Raw genomic sequence first — 18,677 nt, 5'->3', positions numbered from 1 at the left:
AATGTCATATTTCTATTATATTTCCCACATGGTCATCAATCATCTAAGGTTTGACTGGAGCTCTTTTAACTTCATCATCTTGTTATTAGATGTACAACATGCATGAATGGTGCCCGTTTTAACATCATTGATACTTGGTGCTCAAACACAGTCAAAGTTGATGGAGAGTTGAACTTTATTTGACAGGACAGTTGTAAGAGTGACAGGAAATGGGATTAGAGAGTGTTGGGACGACACGCAGCAAACGGCTTAAAACCCAGAGCCTCTGCTGTTTACATTCACCCAGACCAAATCTTAAGAAAAAATGCATGATATAGTGATGTACATATATATATATAAATCACTGTATATATGTTCTGTGTTTGTGTAGAGTTTACAAACGTTTCGATATTTATCCCTGGTATTGTATAATGACAAATAAATCCCTGTGAACCTTGATTTGCTTTTAGTTTTTTGCATTTTCTGGAAATTCTGTTCTGGAATCTGGATTCATTTGCATAGGTGAGGTCAGTCTACGCACATTTTTTGCATAGATCAACTCTCGTGATTTTTTTGACCAATTTCAGTGTTGACCAATGACTTTTGAGGGAACAGGCACCATGCAAAAATCGAGGAAAGATTTCATATTTGCTCTGTTGTACCCACATTTATATGGACCAACCATCCTCTGCTAGAATATAAACTGCTTAACAAGAGACTTGGTTCGGAGTCAGTTGTAGGATAGCTGTTGTAGGCACAAATTCAGCTTTTGAATAAATAGTGTTAACTTTTTGTCTGGTTAGCAACTGAGCTAGCTCGCTTACTTGGTGAACTATTGTGGCTGAGAAGCACTAGCATACTCTTGGTTTGCTGGCATGGTCCAGGCTAGCAAGCCAACTGTTGTATCATGGGTTAGTTCACCAACTACAGTTGTATGTCAACAAGCCCTGCGCGCAGACACTGTGTCCAAAAGCTTACAGCAGCAAGTCTTTTACAAGATTAATTTCCTTGTGCTACTTTCTGATCTGATCAGACACTTGGTGGTACACTGCGCACTTAAGAGGAGCTCATGCATGCGTACACACTCGGCGCACATGAATGGGAGGAATGAGAATGGGAATATTTATTCCTATCTTTTTCTTTAACAGGCGATAATGGGCTTCCATATTTATCACTGTGAACCTCGTGCAAAGCCTGGCACGGGACACTTTTGTAGGTGGCAACAGACAGCATGACAGCAGCAGGTAGGCTGAATGTTTATTCAAGCCGCTGCAGTGCACTGTAACCTTTGTCATGATGACAACAAAACGTCAGAGCAGAAACTCGTAATTGACTCTGTGAAAGCCTGGACATGTCAGGTTTTAAATGAATACAGGTTAATAGTTTGTCTCGGTTTGTCTTAACGTAGTTGCTGGTGCTGTAAATTAGATACTTGTTCTGGGTGTGTAGGTTGAGTGAAATGCGGCTGCTCACCCTAAGTCAGAGAGATGGAATGATAGAGAAGCTCAAACAAACTATTAACATTTTCACAGCTGCAGTACATTACAGAGATAGTATTGGCGCCAGAGTCACATAACCATAGAAAGTCACTGCGACTGAACTCGCAATCCTTCTGCAAGTGGTTCTCCGCTTTGGTGGTCAGAATAAGGCTCAGAATTTGTTGCTGGTCGCTAATTAGAAATAAAGTTGCGAAGGGGGTCCGAAAAGTTGTAAACACTGTTAAGTTTAACAAGTTAACCATGAATGATCCTGTTCCCTTTTGCAAGATGCATAATCCCTTAACTTGTTATACATAAGGCCATTATTATTATAACCAATATCCCAAGACAATACTTGTAATACCCCTGACACAAACACCACTGGACGGTAAAATGCAGTCTAGTCCCTACTTATATGGATCAATTCATAATCATACAGCAGTTCTCTTGAGAAGACAGAATGTACAGTAACTAAGTTGAGCGCTGTGGGCTCCACTCACTGACGGCCTAATGCATCTGGAGCTGCTGCCATCACTGCCCAGCACTGATAACCCTGGCTCAGCATATCAGTCCTAATGTGGCCTGTTACTGAATGCAATTTCTGGGGAAAGCTCGGCTATCTGCATCCTCACATGATATCATTAACTGGGTTTTATCAGGCAACTGATCTTAATCTCTGCAACAGGTGCTTGTGACTATTTCATCTTTGCCAGTTGTCAGTTGGTTTAAACGGCAGTGTCATGTTTTTCTTTCCTCCTATTGCTGCTGATATAGCCCAAGACTTCCAGTCAGAGCCCTTCCCTTGGCTGTCCTATTGTTTATGATCTGCCATTGATTTTTTTTGACAAAGGTCTCACACTGACAGCTTATGATTTCCTTTGGGCACGCCGTCTTGTTGTCAGTCAGTTCTTGGTTACCTTGCTGCTTCTGATGCCCCCCCTCATTCCCTCAAAGCAGTTCCCTCTCTGTGCTCGCTCTGCGTGTCACCCGAAAACATTAGTGACCGCGTAGAACATTTGAAGTTCAGACGTGTCTCATCAAAGCAGCTTTGTACAGGCCGGGTACCATAATGCCATTAGTAAAGGATCTGTTACACTGGGGTAGCTTTGTCTGGAAAAACACAGCATGAATGCAGGTGTCAAAGCACTACCTCTGCAAGAGTCTGTTTCACCCACCTCTATGGAGCGGTATCCAATACAGCTGATAGATCACTCTCATTTATTGAGTATTGAGTACTGGGAGCCAAGAAGCTGACACTTTCCTGCTGAAGGGAAAGTGAGGAGAGAAGAGTCCTATTAGCTGGATGTGGTGGGTTATGAAAGCCAACCTGGGCATAACGAAGGAGTCTGTCAAGCCAATCAAGGCTGGCTGGCTGCACTCCCTCAGATGGTCCAACATCTGGTTAATTGAAGAGAGAACCTTTCATTTTCTCAAATTAAGTTGATGTAGGCCTGAGCGATATGGTTAAACAAGTCTATCACGATAAGTTTCATATCAGTAGATAATTATTGAGCATTTTTAATTACCTGTACTATTTTTTTTTTTAATGATTTTTAAAGACCAGCCAAAAAATGTATTAAACCAATTTTGAATTTTACCACTTTATCAGGGCACACGAGTTATAATTTATGTTAACACAACAAGGAATTACAAATAAAAATGACATTAATAAGTAAAAAATACTGTCATACTAGCAAGCTGTCCGGTCTTCACAATCCTCTCTGTAACCCCCCTTTTTCTCACTCTGGTGGTAATGACTTGTGCTTCTGTATTTCTCACAGCTGGTTTGTAAAACACTTGGCCAGCAGTGGAGCTGGTGCAGTGGATTGTGAGCCATAGTTGCCCCGGTGGTCGCGCTGACCACTTTGGTTGTCACAGCTGCAGTTTCTCTGGGCTCACAGGCAGAGCACATAGTCCAATTGCTCTACCTAACGAGCCCGGAGACACTCATGCAGAAGAGCAGCTCCGGAGCGTGAGTGACACCAAGAGACGCAGCAGAGGACCGGGACAGAGGCCAGAGGGGTCATTGTGTGGGGGCTTTTGTAGGCCGCTGCATCAGACCACAAGAAAAACAGACATTACCACAACCACTGTGTGACTTCACAGTCTTACAGACGGAGTAGAGCTGGTCTGCACTGCAGTGGGACCCGTTATAATGCCTGACTCCATACTCAACTGTTGTTGTTAGTCACATGGTGATGAACTACACAACTGTTAAATGATTGGCTGTTTGCATGTCACTCGTAGCACCTAGGGATTTGATAGGCTGTTTAAATGATCCAGGGAGAGAGCACACGTAGGATTTGTCTGTTAAATGATTGTCTGTTCACGTGTCACTCAGCTTGTTCCATTATCAAGGGATATGACAGGCTGTTTATGAGTGGGGGCGTATCCTTATAGGCTTTGGTATGCATTGGTTCGCATGTAATGCATATACATGAAACTATCGAATATTTTATCAAACTATTTTCTCTATCGATGATGTGTCTATTTCCCATACATATTGCTGTCATTTTATCGCCCAGGCCTAAGTTGATGGACATCACAGACAGTTTGCCTGTGTTTCAGCTGTACCCTTTCAAGAATGGAATTTTCCTTCATCTTTCCCGTGGATGGAAAGGATCTGTCCCGTTATGTGCTGTTTGGCTATGACATTCTTTAGAAACTGCGGTGACCCTCAGCCATACATCTGTCATTATAGAACACGCCTGGCTACACATCTGCCCAAGGTTGAAGAACCAAATGGTTAATTTTGCTTCGTTCAGCTTGCAATTTCCTATGTGTTAAGTAGAGGCTTATATGCCAGTTTCCCATAGCACTGAGACAAAAATGCAGAAAAGGGCATCTGCCAACGTTTTTTTATTTTTGTATCAATCCTCTCAGCTAGATTAGGATTAGAGGAAATAATGCAGCTGGGGGAAACAGGTTTGGTTCGATGTAGGTTAAAACTGCTGTGAGGTATCACAAGCATATTTTGACAGTGGCAAGGAACAGTTTAAGGTGTGTCTTGTGAGTAACTTGGGCTGCTTGTAAAGAAGTGAAGTGAACAGTTCTAAAATAAGTGTGTGTGTTGTATTTTAGATGGTCCGCCTCTGATGGTCGGCTTTTCTGGCTGCCGACCGCTGGGATTTAACTGTCCTAGACCTGCTGGTCTGGAAAAGCAAAGGAGGCAGTTTCAATAGTTTAATTGGGAGCTTAGCTTTCGACTGAACTGCCATCAGTTATGTATGAGACAGTTATTTAGCCCAATGTAATTTTGTCCAGTCAATGTAGTTTCATGTCTCATTTTGACCTGCTCAGAAGTGCAGCATCATGATTTTCACTTTCCTGTCACTGGATTTATGTTCCTACCATCTAGGCAAAATATGGCAGCTACAAAACTGCAAAGCTTGTTTTAAGTTGGTCAGTATTTCAGTTTTGGTTCCCTACCTCTCCTGATTGATGTCTTTGTCATTTACAGATCTGAAAGTGAAAGTCCCAGAGGTGTCAGGTATGTGCTGCCCAAATTTCTCTATACGCATCCCCATTATTCTGCCTGTAAAGCTTAGTAGACTCTCAGTCACATGCCATCTTAAAAATCCTCGTTGGTTTTTTTGAACCATCTGGACTTTTGCTGCTTTGCATCCTTACCTGTCAGCTTCACCTTATCCAGAGAAGAAAATTCTTCTCCATCATGAGCAGCGAGATCTAACAGTACTTCCTGCAGTGTCTTCTGTCTGATTCTCATCTTTGCTCGATAGTTTTTCCTTCCAGGACTGTCAACCAGTCACAATATACTGACTTTGAGCAGTCTTGGCTACATATCTCCTCTTCTTACGCTAAATGCAACCCACAAGAGGAAGGAATGATAAGCCACGGCAGGACTGTATGAAGAGTCATTAAAGCTTAAAGTTGTCTCTTTCATGCCATTAGCTGCCATTTAATTTTTTGTAAGATCTTGTCTGTAAAGCAACATTATGTTGTAATTCACATTTGTTTCTGAGTGCAACACAGCTGTCATAAATCCAAGTCCCTGGTTTCTGTAAAAATATGTCAGATATAATTCAGTGTTACGTGCTAACTACAAATAAAACTCGGCAGGCCATAGTAATGTTATGTCTTGAATAGATGAATTAGAATAGATTGAAACACAAGATTTCAAAAACTATGCACACACATCAACATGTCGACATCCATATGTCATATATTTGTATATACAGTATGTGATATGTGATTGAACGTCTCATTTCAAGACCATGGATAATAGCATTCTGTTGGAATACGCAGGGAAGGCTACAGGAACCTGCTCCTGTTCGTGTGCCCTCGGGTTAGATCTGTAGCAAGTTTTGGATTTATGGTTATTGTGCTTTTATATCTAGATGAAAAATGTACTGCATTAGTTGAGAATGTGGGTAGATGCATCTGTTACCATTTCCAGAGGAAGTGTGCATAATGGACTTTGAAATGCATCTTTGGTACATTTTCACCTGGATTTAAAGTGTTTTTGCTTTCTGTAATTACAATCCAATCATCCAGGTGTTAATGCCAGGTGCAAAGGAAGTCTTGATAAGGAATATGAACAGAGATTTCAATCTCCAAAGCCATTTCAGTCTCTATTTTAGATGTATACAGGAGTCTGACAAACCCTGAAATAACTGACATAGTGGTATGGTGAGTGCTCTTGTCCACCTCATGTAGCAGGGACACTGCACAGTGTCCTGAGACAAAGTGAGATGTCAGAGAAGAGATGAATTGAGGGCCTGTTCCTGGGACACACAGGATTCACACTGTGGACACCTTGTTCTTTAAAAGTCAATCACCAGGCTACACCACACTTTCATCACAGTGATAGATGCTTTATTTGGACAGGGCTGTGGTCAGATAGAGCATAGAAATGGACTTACTGTGATGAACTAAAAGCTGGAGAAACACCAGTTTGCCAACATACCAGCCAGATAGTAGTATTAGGCTACCTTTAATATGACCATTATTGAGTTTGGTTGCATACTGTATTGCTTTTTAATTATTTTTTATCACTTTGTTAAAGGTTTTTATTCTGTACTCACAGGAGGATTTTGTTTATAATCTAGTGTGTAATTATGTCATTATTAAAGGAACACTTTGTCAAAAAAGGAAAATTCAGTCATTATCTACTCACCCCCATGCCAAAAGTCGGGTGAAGTTTGGTAGTCCACAAAACATTTCTGAATCTTCACAGCAAAACAGGGTTGCAGCATCTCCTACTAACAACTGCAGTAGACAAGGACCTTTTAAAAAGTAAAACAAGTAAAAAGAAATTGATTTAAGAAGACATTATATACACCCTTTTAAAAGCTGAAATATTCACTGCAGCTGCTAAACTAAAAGCGTTAGCACTCGAGTGGGTGCATGAGCTTGACCTCACGTTGAGGGTGTAAATCAAGCTTTAGAAATGTTTTGTAGACTAAGAAACCTCACACGACTGTCTATCTGCATGTCCCCTAGAACATTTTTATCAGTGTAGATGTAATTTCCTGTATTCCAGTTCCTTTTAATAATGTAGGTGGCTTGACACTTATATCTGGATAAACTAGCATGAGAAAAATTATGCGTGTATTTGTAATTTAATCCAAATCCAAATCACAAATTTGAAGATATTAAATAGCTAGAATTATAGAAACTCATTTGATGACTAATTTATAATAGTTTTGTGGCACAGGCCCCTGATATATACTGCCTTTTGGCTAAATATATTTGCTAACATTTCAAAAAGAAAATCACTTTAAATCCAACTCATAGAACCAAAGAATCTAGTGAAGTATCTAAATACAAGTGGCACTAATAATTTAGAAAAGTAGCTGTGAAGCCCATGCTATTAATGATGATTACCAATTCAGCCTAAACAGGAAATAGTGAAACATGTAGATCAAGTTCTTAGAGCTGATCGCAGTCTTCAATTAGTCCAAAACCCAACCCAAAGATGTTATTTTTAAAGTGATATAAAACACAATAGAATATAAAAAGTTAACACCAGCGAATGTGCAGCTTCATAAATAACTTGGAAGAATAACTGATTAGTGTAATTGTGTAACTGTATAATTGCTCAAAATGTTCTCCCAGCAGAGACTTGAGGCCTTGTGCATAAAGTATTATCCAGTGAAGATGCAGACAGCATAAAGCCACAGTGAAAGGAGATTTCATCTGCCTATAAAATGTGAAGGAATTACAGGATTGAATTGTTGACAGAATAAACTCTCTTTTTATCGGGTCAAGGATAAAGTTCAAGGATATTGAAACTGTGTTACAGCCTTCAGTGCAATAACAGACACAGCTTCACAGTGCGCACAGAAATGGAATTACCTTAGCTCTAAACAGTAGCCCCACTTTAGCGGAGGACAGTAGTGTGTGGGATATTGAGGAGGGCGGGGGCACAGTGTGGGGTAGCTTATGGTAATCACCCTCAGCTCCAGGAAGATGACTGTTAGCTGTACTGTTCCACTTCACGTCTCCTCCGCTGACCCCCGAGTGAGACACCCTGACTCAATAGTGTCAGCAATGTCTTACTGAGAGCTCCTGGATAAGACCATTTTTATTGTAGTGGTGTTTTGATGAAACTGTAGGATGGCATACTGATGACTCCAGGGTGGAAGTTGAAATTCTGTGTAAGACACTCTGCTGACAGCAAAATTACCTTCTGTCCAATGACCACAGAAGTTAGCAATTACAAAATTTACCGGCCACTCTGACAGTTTTACCAGACTGACACAATGGAGGCCCTGCGGGGTGCACAAATGTACAAGCTGCATTCAAATATTTATCAGCAGGTGGGTGGTGGTAATTTTCCACCAGGTTTCTGGACTTTGCCAGCAAATTAGCAATAAACGTATTCAATCATGTTTTCCTGATCCAGCAGCAAGGGAGTGAGTTGACATTTCAGTCAGAGCTATTTAAACCATTACAAGGAATGGACATTGTAAAGCAAATATTTGTACAGGAAAGGCTCTGTTCTTTTATTGAGAATCTGAGTAGCAACATGGATTCTGCTGGCAGAAATGATCCATTTTAATAAAAACATAGATCCGCAGTAAATCTTAGTAAGGTGAACAACAAAAGGCAACAAAAGCTTCAACACGTTAGGAGAAGGCCAGACAGCCGATGAATGAGTAAGTGATTCTGAGTCATGAATGAAGCAACTGATAGCTAGTCTGATAATTAGACTGTCAGCAAAGCTCTGATTGGTCAACTGTTTCTCCAAACTGAGTAAACCACCATCAATGAGCACAGAAGTCCAGATCTATTTGAATGTCTGAATACATTTGGGAGGTGTGATGAGGCTTGAATCAGGCTAACTGATACCAGTCAGGTAATGGAAGCGTGATATTTATAATTTAATGTAATTCATCTTTATATGTAGAGGGACCGTGTACAGTATTCAACATAAATGCTGCCATTTCATGCATTGTACCAGAGTTATCTCCAAGCTAATTTACATCTGCAGTCCCTTGGCTGGTCATAATGAAACTTAAAAAAATAAACTACAGCAAGCATAGCACAGTAACACAGATCAGTACATCACAATACACACACACACAAAATGTTATTCAAGTTAAACGCAGTGATATAAGATCAGTGGTTACAAAATTGAGTGTCTTTCTGCAGATTTTTAAAGCTGCTGATAGAATTACAGTTCTTCATGTTGTCTGGCAGAGTGTTCCAATGAGTCTCGGCTTTCACAGAGAAAGCTGACTGCCCAAAGGCAGTGTGATGGAAGGGTACAGAACAATCTCTCTTGTCGACGATATTCTTGTGGATTTTATGGACTCCTCCGAGCGAAGGCTAATAAAATGACGGAATGGAGGTGGTGCCGAACCATTTAAGATTCATACATAAGACAGAAATTTGAAGATAGTTTAAATTTCTCAAAGCTCAGAAAATGGTGCTTCTTCAAAATCCTACAGTGGTGTTATTGCATAGATATTTTGTCCAAAACCTTTTAAGGTTTGTTTGTACAGAGACTCCAGTGGTTTAATGGTGGTTTCCCCAGCTTGCCCCCAACATGTGATGCAATATGACATATGGGAAAGAATCATAGTGTGCATGAAGGTCTTGGCAGCATCCTTTGAAAGACAGTCTCTAATGTGTCTAAAATTTGCCAAGTGATGATTTATATAATTTTTTTGACATGTGACTGAAATTTGAGATTCGAGTCGAGCATTACGCCAAGATATTTAAACTCATTTACTATTTCAATCTTCTCAGTTTTAATGAAAATGTCAGCATCAATGGGCTGTTTCGTTTTGGAGAATCGTATACATATGTTGAGGCTAAGACATGACTGGTTGATCCACTCTGTGATTCTTTCCATAGCAATCGTCAACTTCCCAGCAGCTAGCTCAGCTGTTTTTGCATGTGTTTATAAAAGTGTCACCGGCATGCATTTGTATATCTATCCCATGGCACACTTGTGGGAGAGCATTAATATAACGACTAAATAATAGAGGGCCTAACACAGAACCTTGAGGCACACCCATTGTACTCTTCAGATTGCTTGACAATAAACTTTAACATACTGCAACCTTTCAGATAGGTACAGTATGAAGACATCCATGCCAGCGTTCTAGATAAAAATTAAATCTGGAAAGTTTTGAAATAAGAACATTGTGATCTACTGTATCAAAAGCTTTGCGCAAATCTAAGAATGCAGCAGCAACCACCCCTTCTTTGTCTAGCTGGGATTTTTTATTTGCTCTATTAGATGTAATGTAGCCGTTACGGTGGAATGATTGGGTCGTAAGCCAACTTTGCATAATACTAGCAGTATGCTTATAGGTCTATAATTGTTGGCTTCATGATGGTCTCCAGACGCATAGATAGTCACAATGAAGTCACAATGGCTTGTTTCCAGGCACTAGGGAAAGCATTATGTTGAAGTGACAGATTAATTAGATGAACAATGGTTGGAACAAAAGTATCATTGTGTTGTTTGATATACATGGTGTCAAACTGGAAAGCATCTCTACATTTTGAGCTTTTTAAAGAGCTGATGATTTGATTTACTTCTGTGGCATTTGTTTAAACCAGATTGAAGACCTGATCCGTAGTAGTCATAGGAACAATATCCAATTCTCTTTCTGTAACATTTCTACCTAGTTCATTTACAGACTCAAGAAAATATCTGTTAAAAGTATCAGCAACAGAAGGCTTGTCAACAATTAGTTTTCCCTCAGCTTTGAGCTGAAGGTCTCCTACAAACGTTAATATTTTGCAAGATTAATTTACTGTTGCCTTTAGCATCATCCATTATATGAAGATAAAAACGGGATTTGGTTCATCTCAATTCCTGAACAACCTTGTTCCTAAGGCCTTTAAAAATCAACATGTCTGTGTCCTCTTTAGATTTAATTGGGTTTTTTAGTGCTGAATCTCTACTCCTCATGAGTTTCCAGGGTTTTCATTTAACTACAGTAGATACATTTTCTTTTCATTTTTTTGGGGCCCTTACCATAAAGTTTAACCTTACAGAGTTAATTTTATCAGTAAATATGTTTCTGCAACCCTGAAGGTCTTCAGAGGAGATTATATCATTGCATTTCAGATCATTAATTTCACTATCAAATGTAGCTTGCCGACCTTTAGGTATTCAGAAGAAAGCATTTTTACTTGTTTCTTTGGAATTACATAATATTATATTATCTATTTTTAGTTAACTTCCTTGCAACCAAGGTTAGATCACAATCAGACAAGCCAGTAATCAGGTTGTAACTTCAAGTTATCCTTTCTGGCTTGTTAGTAAATATCAGGTCCAATTGTGTACTCAAGGTTTTTGAAAGCCTTTATCAGCTGATCTATTTATATTTGTCTGTTATACTTTTATCTTTTTCCTCTTCAGCTGGTCTCCCCAATTTAGACTGAAGCCACCGATGATGATATACTTCTTGTTGTGATCGCACTCTTTCAGGATTTCTGTGAGCTGATCATAAAATGTGATATTTGCAGAAGGGGGTCTATATGTATGTCTCCACGCTACCGCCATCTTATCCTCTCATCCAACTGTCCTTGTTATTAGTGTTCTGCCTGAGTTAATGCTTTGCACCATTAAAGTACATAAGTTAATTAACTATTGTTGATCAATTACTATTGACAGTCCAACTACCGAGACATTTACAGATTGATGGAAGTCAGAGATTGTCTAATGTTATTAGATTTTCTCATTCTCATTCATTTCAGTGACTGCTGCAATGGCACAGAAGGCTCCAGCAAAACAAATGCAGGCCAAAATGTTTAACCTGGCTCAACTATTAATTTGTTAATTTTGGTTAAGGTTTAGTTAGATAGTTTCCATAACAGAAAGTCTACTGTGGTTTGGGTGATAACGGAGTCCTGATTGGCAACAGGGTTTCAATTAACTCCTGATAAATGGACAAATGAAACTGTCTGTTGATTGCTCCAAATTAATGCGATTTCAACACAGACTGTAGTCCTTTAGTGCATCAACCTCTGAGCACCACAGGATGGTGCATGTAACACACAAGCTGTGGGAAGAACACTGTCACAGTCCACTCACTACCACAGTCTGTGGCTGACCGCACACATGGACTATCATTTTTTTTTTTTAATCTTTGTTAATTTGGGGACAGTGACATGGCTGGCTAGCCAGCCAGTCTTCTTGTTAAATATATTGTTAAGTTATATTTACCTTTTGTCAACCGTACGTGATGTTTTGACTTTGAATCTTGCTAGCATACAGTATATCGTTAGTCTTTTGGCTAATAGCCAAGTGTCATGAGCCGGCTCTAAAGCTGTGACTAAAACTAGGGAGATACAGCTGAAGGTGAACAAATAAACAATTTATAAATAAAACAGCATCATTTTCAAGTTTAAGGTGCGGAGGATGTTGGATGCTGGAAAACAAACATGCGCTGCTGGAGGAAGAAATGAATAGGAGAGCAGAGAGCGACACGGCCATGAGAGGTAGGGCTTCTATGGTGAGCCCACCAGGCCCAGGTGCCTCAGCTACGGGTAGCTCTGCCTCCCAGACAGGCTACCTGCTGCATAACAAAACAAACAGGGTGAATAACAAGCAGGATAAATAAGCAGTTGGCCGTCACACTGAGACAAAGGGTTCTATGCGCTGAGAGGACTAGTTTACGCCATGTTAAGTCGTATCAAAGTTCCATCCTTTTTGCTAGTGGTGAATGTTTCCATTACATACGAACCTTATGGGATGGCAATGTTTGTTTCAGCTCAAATCCTCAGGTGTTGCCTGGGAAACAGAGTCATTGCTGTGAAAACTAAATGTTTTGAATTAATGGTCTTCATTTTTTCCTTTAGCAAGTGACCATGGTATAAGCAGGATAACGCTCTTTGAGGTGTCCATTATCATAAGTTAATGGACTGGATGAATGGATAAATTCCATATAATGGACACATCCTCAGGCATTATCCTTGACATATTTTACAGGGTGACCTGCTGCATTGGCAGGTAAATTGGCTATTTGCCTTGCAATCGTCAAGTTAGATGATCGAATGATTGTCTGTGGTTTTCATAGTATTATAAACCACTGTGCAGTGATTTTGTGTATGTTAAGCCTCAAAACTATCCAGCAGCACCCTCAAGAGATTTTAAACGAATGGATCATTGGAATGGATCAAACTGAAATTCCTGGAAAATTGGATTTGGTACCTGTAGTTATATGATCTTGTCAATACTTTAACTGCCTTTAACCTAACCTCTTTCCAACACCTGTTAGCTGTAATTTCACTACACAGCTTGAATTGTCCCTTCCATCCATTTGTGTACGTACGCTGTACGCTGATTTATAAAACCTGGCTTATGCCAACAATACACAGTTTCCTTTTATAAATCCCAAATCAACTTGGAAATGTGTGCACGTGGACCTGCCTCGTATACTGCCCTCTCCGCAGGAAGGAATATGATGGTGAGACAGCGCTGAGGAAAAATGTATTTCAGATTTGAGTTGGCTTATATCTTTTACATTTTAAAGGTGTTTATGAAATAGTTATTCACTACAGGCGCAAGAACAAATGACACTGTTGGTTTGAATGTTTATGCTAACGTGGATCTATAATTAATGTTGGATATGAAGTGAAATGTGATCATAATGTAAATGTATCATTATGCACAGAATAATGCCTCTCACGTTTAATTTCTACAATCTGCCTCAATTCACCACCTCATCATTTGTGTCACCGATTCCATTTGTGTCCAAAATGTTCATATGCATGGGTGAGAGTTTGCTTACGTCTGCGCACATTCTCCAGTCAAGTTTGTTCGTATAGATCACAACTTTTACGTGGGAAGTGGCGTACGCCTCTTTCAGGCCCCATTTGGTGCATACGCAATGTTTATAAATGAGACCCCGGGTCTGTACAGCAGGTTTTTTGTTGTGACATTACTCAAAAAGACAAATAGCTTTACAACTTTTCTGTAATGCACTGTATGGAAATGAGGCTGGTCCTTATTCCTTCATTTTGCTCTTGACATTTTGCTGTTGCCGCCGTTCCTCATTGCTTTCACATGAGGGACTCCAAAACTCCTGCTGCCTCTTCATGACAATTTAATGAGAGCCCCGAGACACAAACTCTAATTTTGTTTGTTGCCTTTGTTAGGAAGGTAAAATGGCAACACTCCCTAATAATGCATGTGAATATGACCTGCAGTTAAATGGCACGCTATTCTAAAAACGTCAATGTTTTTACATACTCAGGTTTAGGAATGGGTTTACATTCAAAGTTATCTTTGAGTTTTTCCGTATATACTATACGTCAGACTTTTAGTCTCAACTTACTGCTCTTTAATTGCTTTACCACACTGTTGGAGAAGTTTTTTGAAAGAAATTTTTGTCTTTTGTTTGCAACAGACAGAAACATCAACCTATCCAGACAGGGTGATGGAGCTCATATCTTGTAGTAGGGTCACTCAGCTCTATAGAGCCTTATAGCCTCTTTTAGCTCATTGTTTTGGTTTTACAGTCCACGAATTCTGTTCTCATCATTTTTTTGTAGCAATAGCAAGATGTTTTCTTCAGCTAACAAGGTCTGATAAAAATGTTGTATGCTGCCCAGCACCAAACCAGAGTTAGAAGGTAGCAGAACTGGATCAAACATTGAGCAGTTAAAGAGCCAGATATTTCCTTTTGAAAGGAGAGTCGGTGTTGGAGTTGCATTCATTGATTGTATAGAAACATGACTCCAGGTGTATGCTAATGTTGCTTTCTGTCAACTTGATACAGTGATAATGTGTCAGGTGATTTAAAGGAACAGACCACCTGAAAATAAAAAAATCTGTCATTATCTACTCACCCTCATGCCAGTGGAAATTAGGCTGAAGTTTTGTAGTTAACAAAAGTTTTCTGGATCTTGGTTTACACCCTCGACACGAAATTGATGCACCCACTGTAGACAGGGTACGCGCTATTGCTATTAGCTTAGCAGCTACAGTGAAGATTGTGACAGCAAGACAGTGTTGCAGCATTCTCCTGCAACACTGGGGGGGACATGTTTTAAAATGTCAAAAAAAACCCAACTGAATAAAATGTAGCACTTTAGCTGCTAACCTAAAAATGTTAGCATGCACCCTGTCTGAAGTGGGTGCATGAGCTCAAACTGCATTGAGGCTGTAAATAACATCTTTTCAAATCGATTTGGGATCTATTTGTGCCATTTTCTTGTCAAAAGTATATTGCAGTTGTCTCCATAGAAGATTTAGACAGTCAAGTTTAAGATATTAACAGATTGTATGTATTTATTTTATGTATATTGGTTTAACCTTAGACAAGGGCAGACATCATGTGTGTATGTGTGTGTGTGTGTTTATTAGTGTTTACTTATCAATGTGTGCTTTTGCATATACAGTATGCATGTGTAGAAGTTGTGTACACAAAGGCCTACAGAACATTCTCAGTAGTGAATGTCAGTTTCTCCACCCTTGGCTCCAGTGTTGAGTCCCACAGGACCCTCCGTTGTTCCAGGTGTGTCATTTAGCAGGTTCACCCTTAACCCGTCCTTCCTCTGCTGACCTCCTGCTGTCTCCTTGTCCCATGGGTTAGATCTGAACCAGACTGATCATCTAGTTTGAAACTGTTCCAGTAATGTTTCAGCGCTGGGAGAAATGCAGTGTTTTGTATGCTGACATGGCGTTCTTGGAGAGGGAGAATGCCAAGGTTAACTGGGCTGTGGTGGTGAGTGGCTGTGTGCCTTCACATGGTATGCACCAGCACACCCAACTGAGAAAACGTCTCAAGGCTAATAAAGAATAAGATGCATTTAACTCTGCTCTGTTTCAGTGCTAATCAGGGTGACAAAGTCAATACATAATTGAAACTTAAAGAGTCTCACTATAAAGACAAAGATCTTATTAGATTCCTGAGCTGCATACATTTGCATAGTAATAAGGAAACATTGATTTTTTTGTGAAAGCTTTCAGATAGAGTTGGTTTTAACATTCATGTGATGCATGAAGACAAATACAGTATGTTAACTGTTTTCTAGTTTAGTAATTAGCATGATGAAGGATGTTGTCAGTACTGCTGTCTGTTTTAATCGTAGTTATTATTTAAATCACTTTGTTTAACCCTGTTTAACAAAATTAACAAATTTAATTAACATAATTAACGGAACAAGGAAATCTTTATATTTAACATATCTGCAAACTGCTCACTACTAATGCAAACTGTTCCAGCTGCACACATTGAAGCATGTATATTACACTAGACTTTCTGTATTATCCACTCAGTGCTATGCTCATGTTATGATTATGAAGACAACTGAAAGCACATACTGTAGTTATGGTCAAGGAAATTATTTTTGGGAGATTGTATAGCCTACTTGATTGGTTCTATTTACTAAGCCTAAAGGATGTCACACTTCCTAGGTTAAAAAAAAAAGATTGCCAATTGTTAAATTTAATCAATACAGTATTTACGCTTCCTCCAGAAGCAAATTAGCAATTGCCCCTAGCAATCATGTACTTCAACAGTCCATGAAACAAAAAGGTGCAGCTCTGCAGACATGCTTGTCAAAGAAAGTAGAATTTGAGGCTTTGCCACATACTGTTTTGTTCAGCATTCCCCTCCAGCATGTTAGCCTATCCTTCAGGAATTGTAGAGCCAGACAGGCCCACGTTCCTGATTATGCTTATGTGTTACAAGGCCTGTTTGTTTTTCTATTCCTTGATCTGTTCCTGGGGGATAAGAAGATATAGGCCATGAACGCACTCTGAAGTGGTTCGTTCAGCCTATCAGCACAAAGCCTGCAGTGGTAATGGCGGCAGTGAACAGCGCAATGAAGTGGCCCAGTTGAACACAAAGCCTCCCCCTGTAATACAGATCCCAGTCATTCTGCGCTCAGAGGCGTGATAAACTGTAATAATTAATCGTGAGGTAGCCTCCTGTTTTTAGGCCTCATTACATGGAATGAGATGGGCAGTTGGCACCAGAGGCTTATCAATACCTCTGTAGACTTTACTGATGTGATGCTGATGAGAGAAATGAAAATGGAGAGAATGATAGACGGAGGAGTGCCACAGCAAAGCCGATTTCCAAAGGCTTCATACTGAAACGGCAAAGGTTAATTGGATTCTGTCAACATGATATTGTCGGTCAATGTTTAATTCTCTCAGATCACCACTTGGAAAGCATTGTTAATTTTTGTTCTTTGGAGAAAATAATTGTTTGATCTTGTCATAATCAGTGAACAACAACTCTATGAACCTAGCAGCACTTAAATTATATTAGAAACATTTTTTGTTATATTGGTAGAAAGTCTCTTAACATCCTGACAGTAGTTAATAAATCTGACAAATAAAATAAAACAAGATACAGTATCTGTATCTGTGGCTGTGGCCTCTAATAAACCCATCTTACTGTTTCATTTGGACTGTGTGGAGTCTTCCACAAGGCTAAAGATGTATTGCCAAAGCTATTGGTGAGCTAGTGGCACATTATTGGCAGAGAAAGTCCAGCCAAAATTTCCCAGTACTAAACATGCTAGCTTGACAGTGGTGAGTACTAACAATAACCATGTTCATTGTTTACATTCATTATGATAATGTCAGGTGTTTTCTTACATGAAAGTGAGACATAAGGTTGTTGGATATAGTTAGCACACACAGCATCTGAGCAAAAGAGCAGAGCTGTAACAGCAGCAACAACCTCATTCAGCAGCTTGGCACAAAGCACACAGCCCCTGAGCCAAGCTAACCCAGTTTGCACAAAGCACACACCCACAGCAGTAAGCAGTAATTGTCGTGCTTGGTAGCCTTTTCAGACTAAGGTATATTCGAGGCAGCTGTTTTGCTTGTATTAAATGATTGTGGCATTTAACAGAATTGTTTATTTATTATTTTCCTAGACTGAAAAGCTAAGAAAGCTTGTTGAACTTAGCAAACTAGCCGCCAACACTCCAAGCTGTCCAGCTAGAGCTACGGGTCAGTCAGTGTAGTCAGGCAGTGGGCATCTATGTGTTTTGGAGGGGTTTCCTGGAGGGAACCCTGAAGGGAGGTGGTGTTATTTTCTCTTCTTTTTTCGGATAATGCTGGCTCTTGCTGTTTGTTCCAATCTTACCAACCCTGGTTCTGAAAGTGGCCTCTAAGACTATTTGTTCAGAAGCAAGGACTGTTGTTGCTCCTTCTTATTTTCTGCTATAGAAGAAAATAACAAATTCATAGACTTGTGGAAAAGGTTAGCTCAGGATTACCAACATTAGACAATTATGTACCTCGCTTTGTGGAATAATACCATGAGCAAGCATGCTTTCTGACTCTGGGACATGATACAGCCTGATCCAGCAAAAAAGGAAGATTTGGATTTCCACATTATATAAAGCAAAACCGCTTAAACTTGCTTTTTCAGAAGCACAGTACACGGCAGACTCTGTGTTACATAACTGGCGGAAGTACACACTACTCATTCATCAGGAGGAAGTAAAGAGCTGGGGGTGTTTGTCCCTGGGATTTGTGTCAACAGAAAAAAAGTTCTCACACTCAATAGCTTAGTGCTGTGTGTTATAATGAGGCTCAGACACTCCCTGTGTTTGTGTTTATCTCTTCCTCGTCTGGAAGCTGCTTCTGGTTTGCATCGAGCCCTGATGGATGGTGCTGGATTGACTGCAGTGCAGCAGCGCAGGACTTTGTTTCCAGATGAACTTACCTTAGAATACTATACTGATTAAGAGAGGGAGTGAATGGTATTGACTCCTCACCAACACTATCACCCCTGAAACCTGACCCCCCCTCTCAGGAAA

General features: G+C 39.9%; 1 protein-coding gene across 4 annotated transcripts in view; it reads left to right on the top strand.

The window, feature by feature from the left end:
• The window catches only part of iqsec1b (IQ motif and Sec7 domain ArfGEF 1b), a gene marked incomplete at its 5' end in the record, with an annotated part of 214,786 nt that overhangs the window by 47,940 nt on the left and 148,169 nt on the right, over positions 1–18,677 (top strand). For 2 of the 4 annotated variants that reach the window (XM_084348721.1, XM_084348729.1), the window contains one exon: positions 4,918–4,947. The exons of the other annotated variants lie outside the window; for them this stretch is intronic. In XM_084348721.1, coding sequence (XP_084204847.1) covers positions 4,918–4,947 — 30 coding nt within the window. The remainder of the gene's footprint in view (positions 1–4,917; positions 4,948–18,677) is intronic. 4 annotated transcript variants of the gene reach the window in all.

The sequence above is a fragment of the Pagrus pagrus genome (assembly GCF_965226575.1).
Source record: "Pagrus pagrus genome assembly, chromosome: 3".
Classification (NCBI taxonomy): Eukaryota; Metazoa; Chordata; class Actinopteri; order Spariformes; family Sparidae; genus Pagrus; species Pagrus pagrus.
The sequence above is the reverse complement of the archived record's forward strand: the minus strand, read 5'-3'. Positions and strand labels throughout refer to the sequence as shown.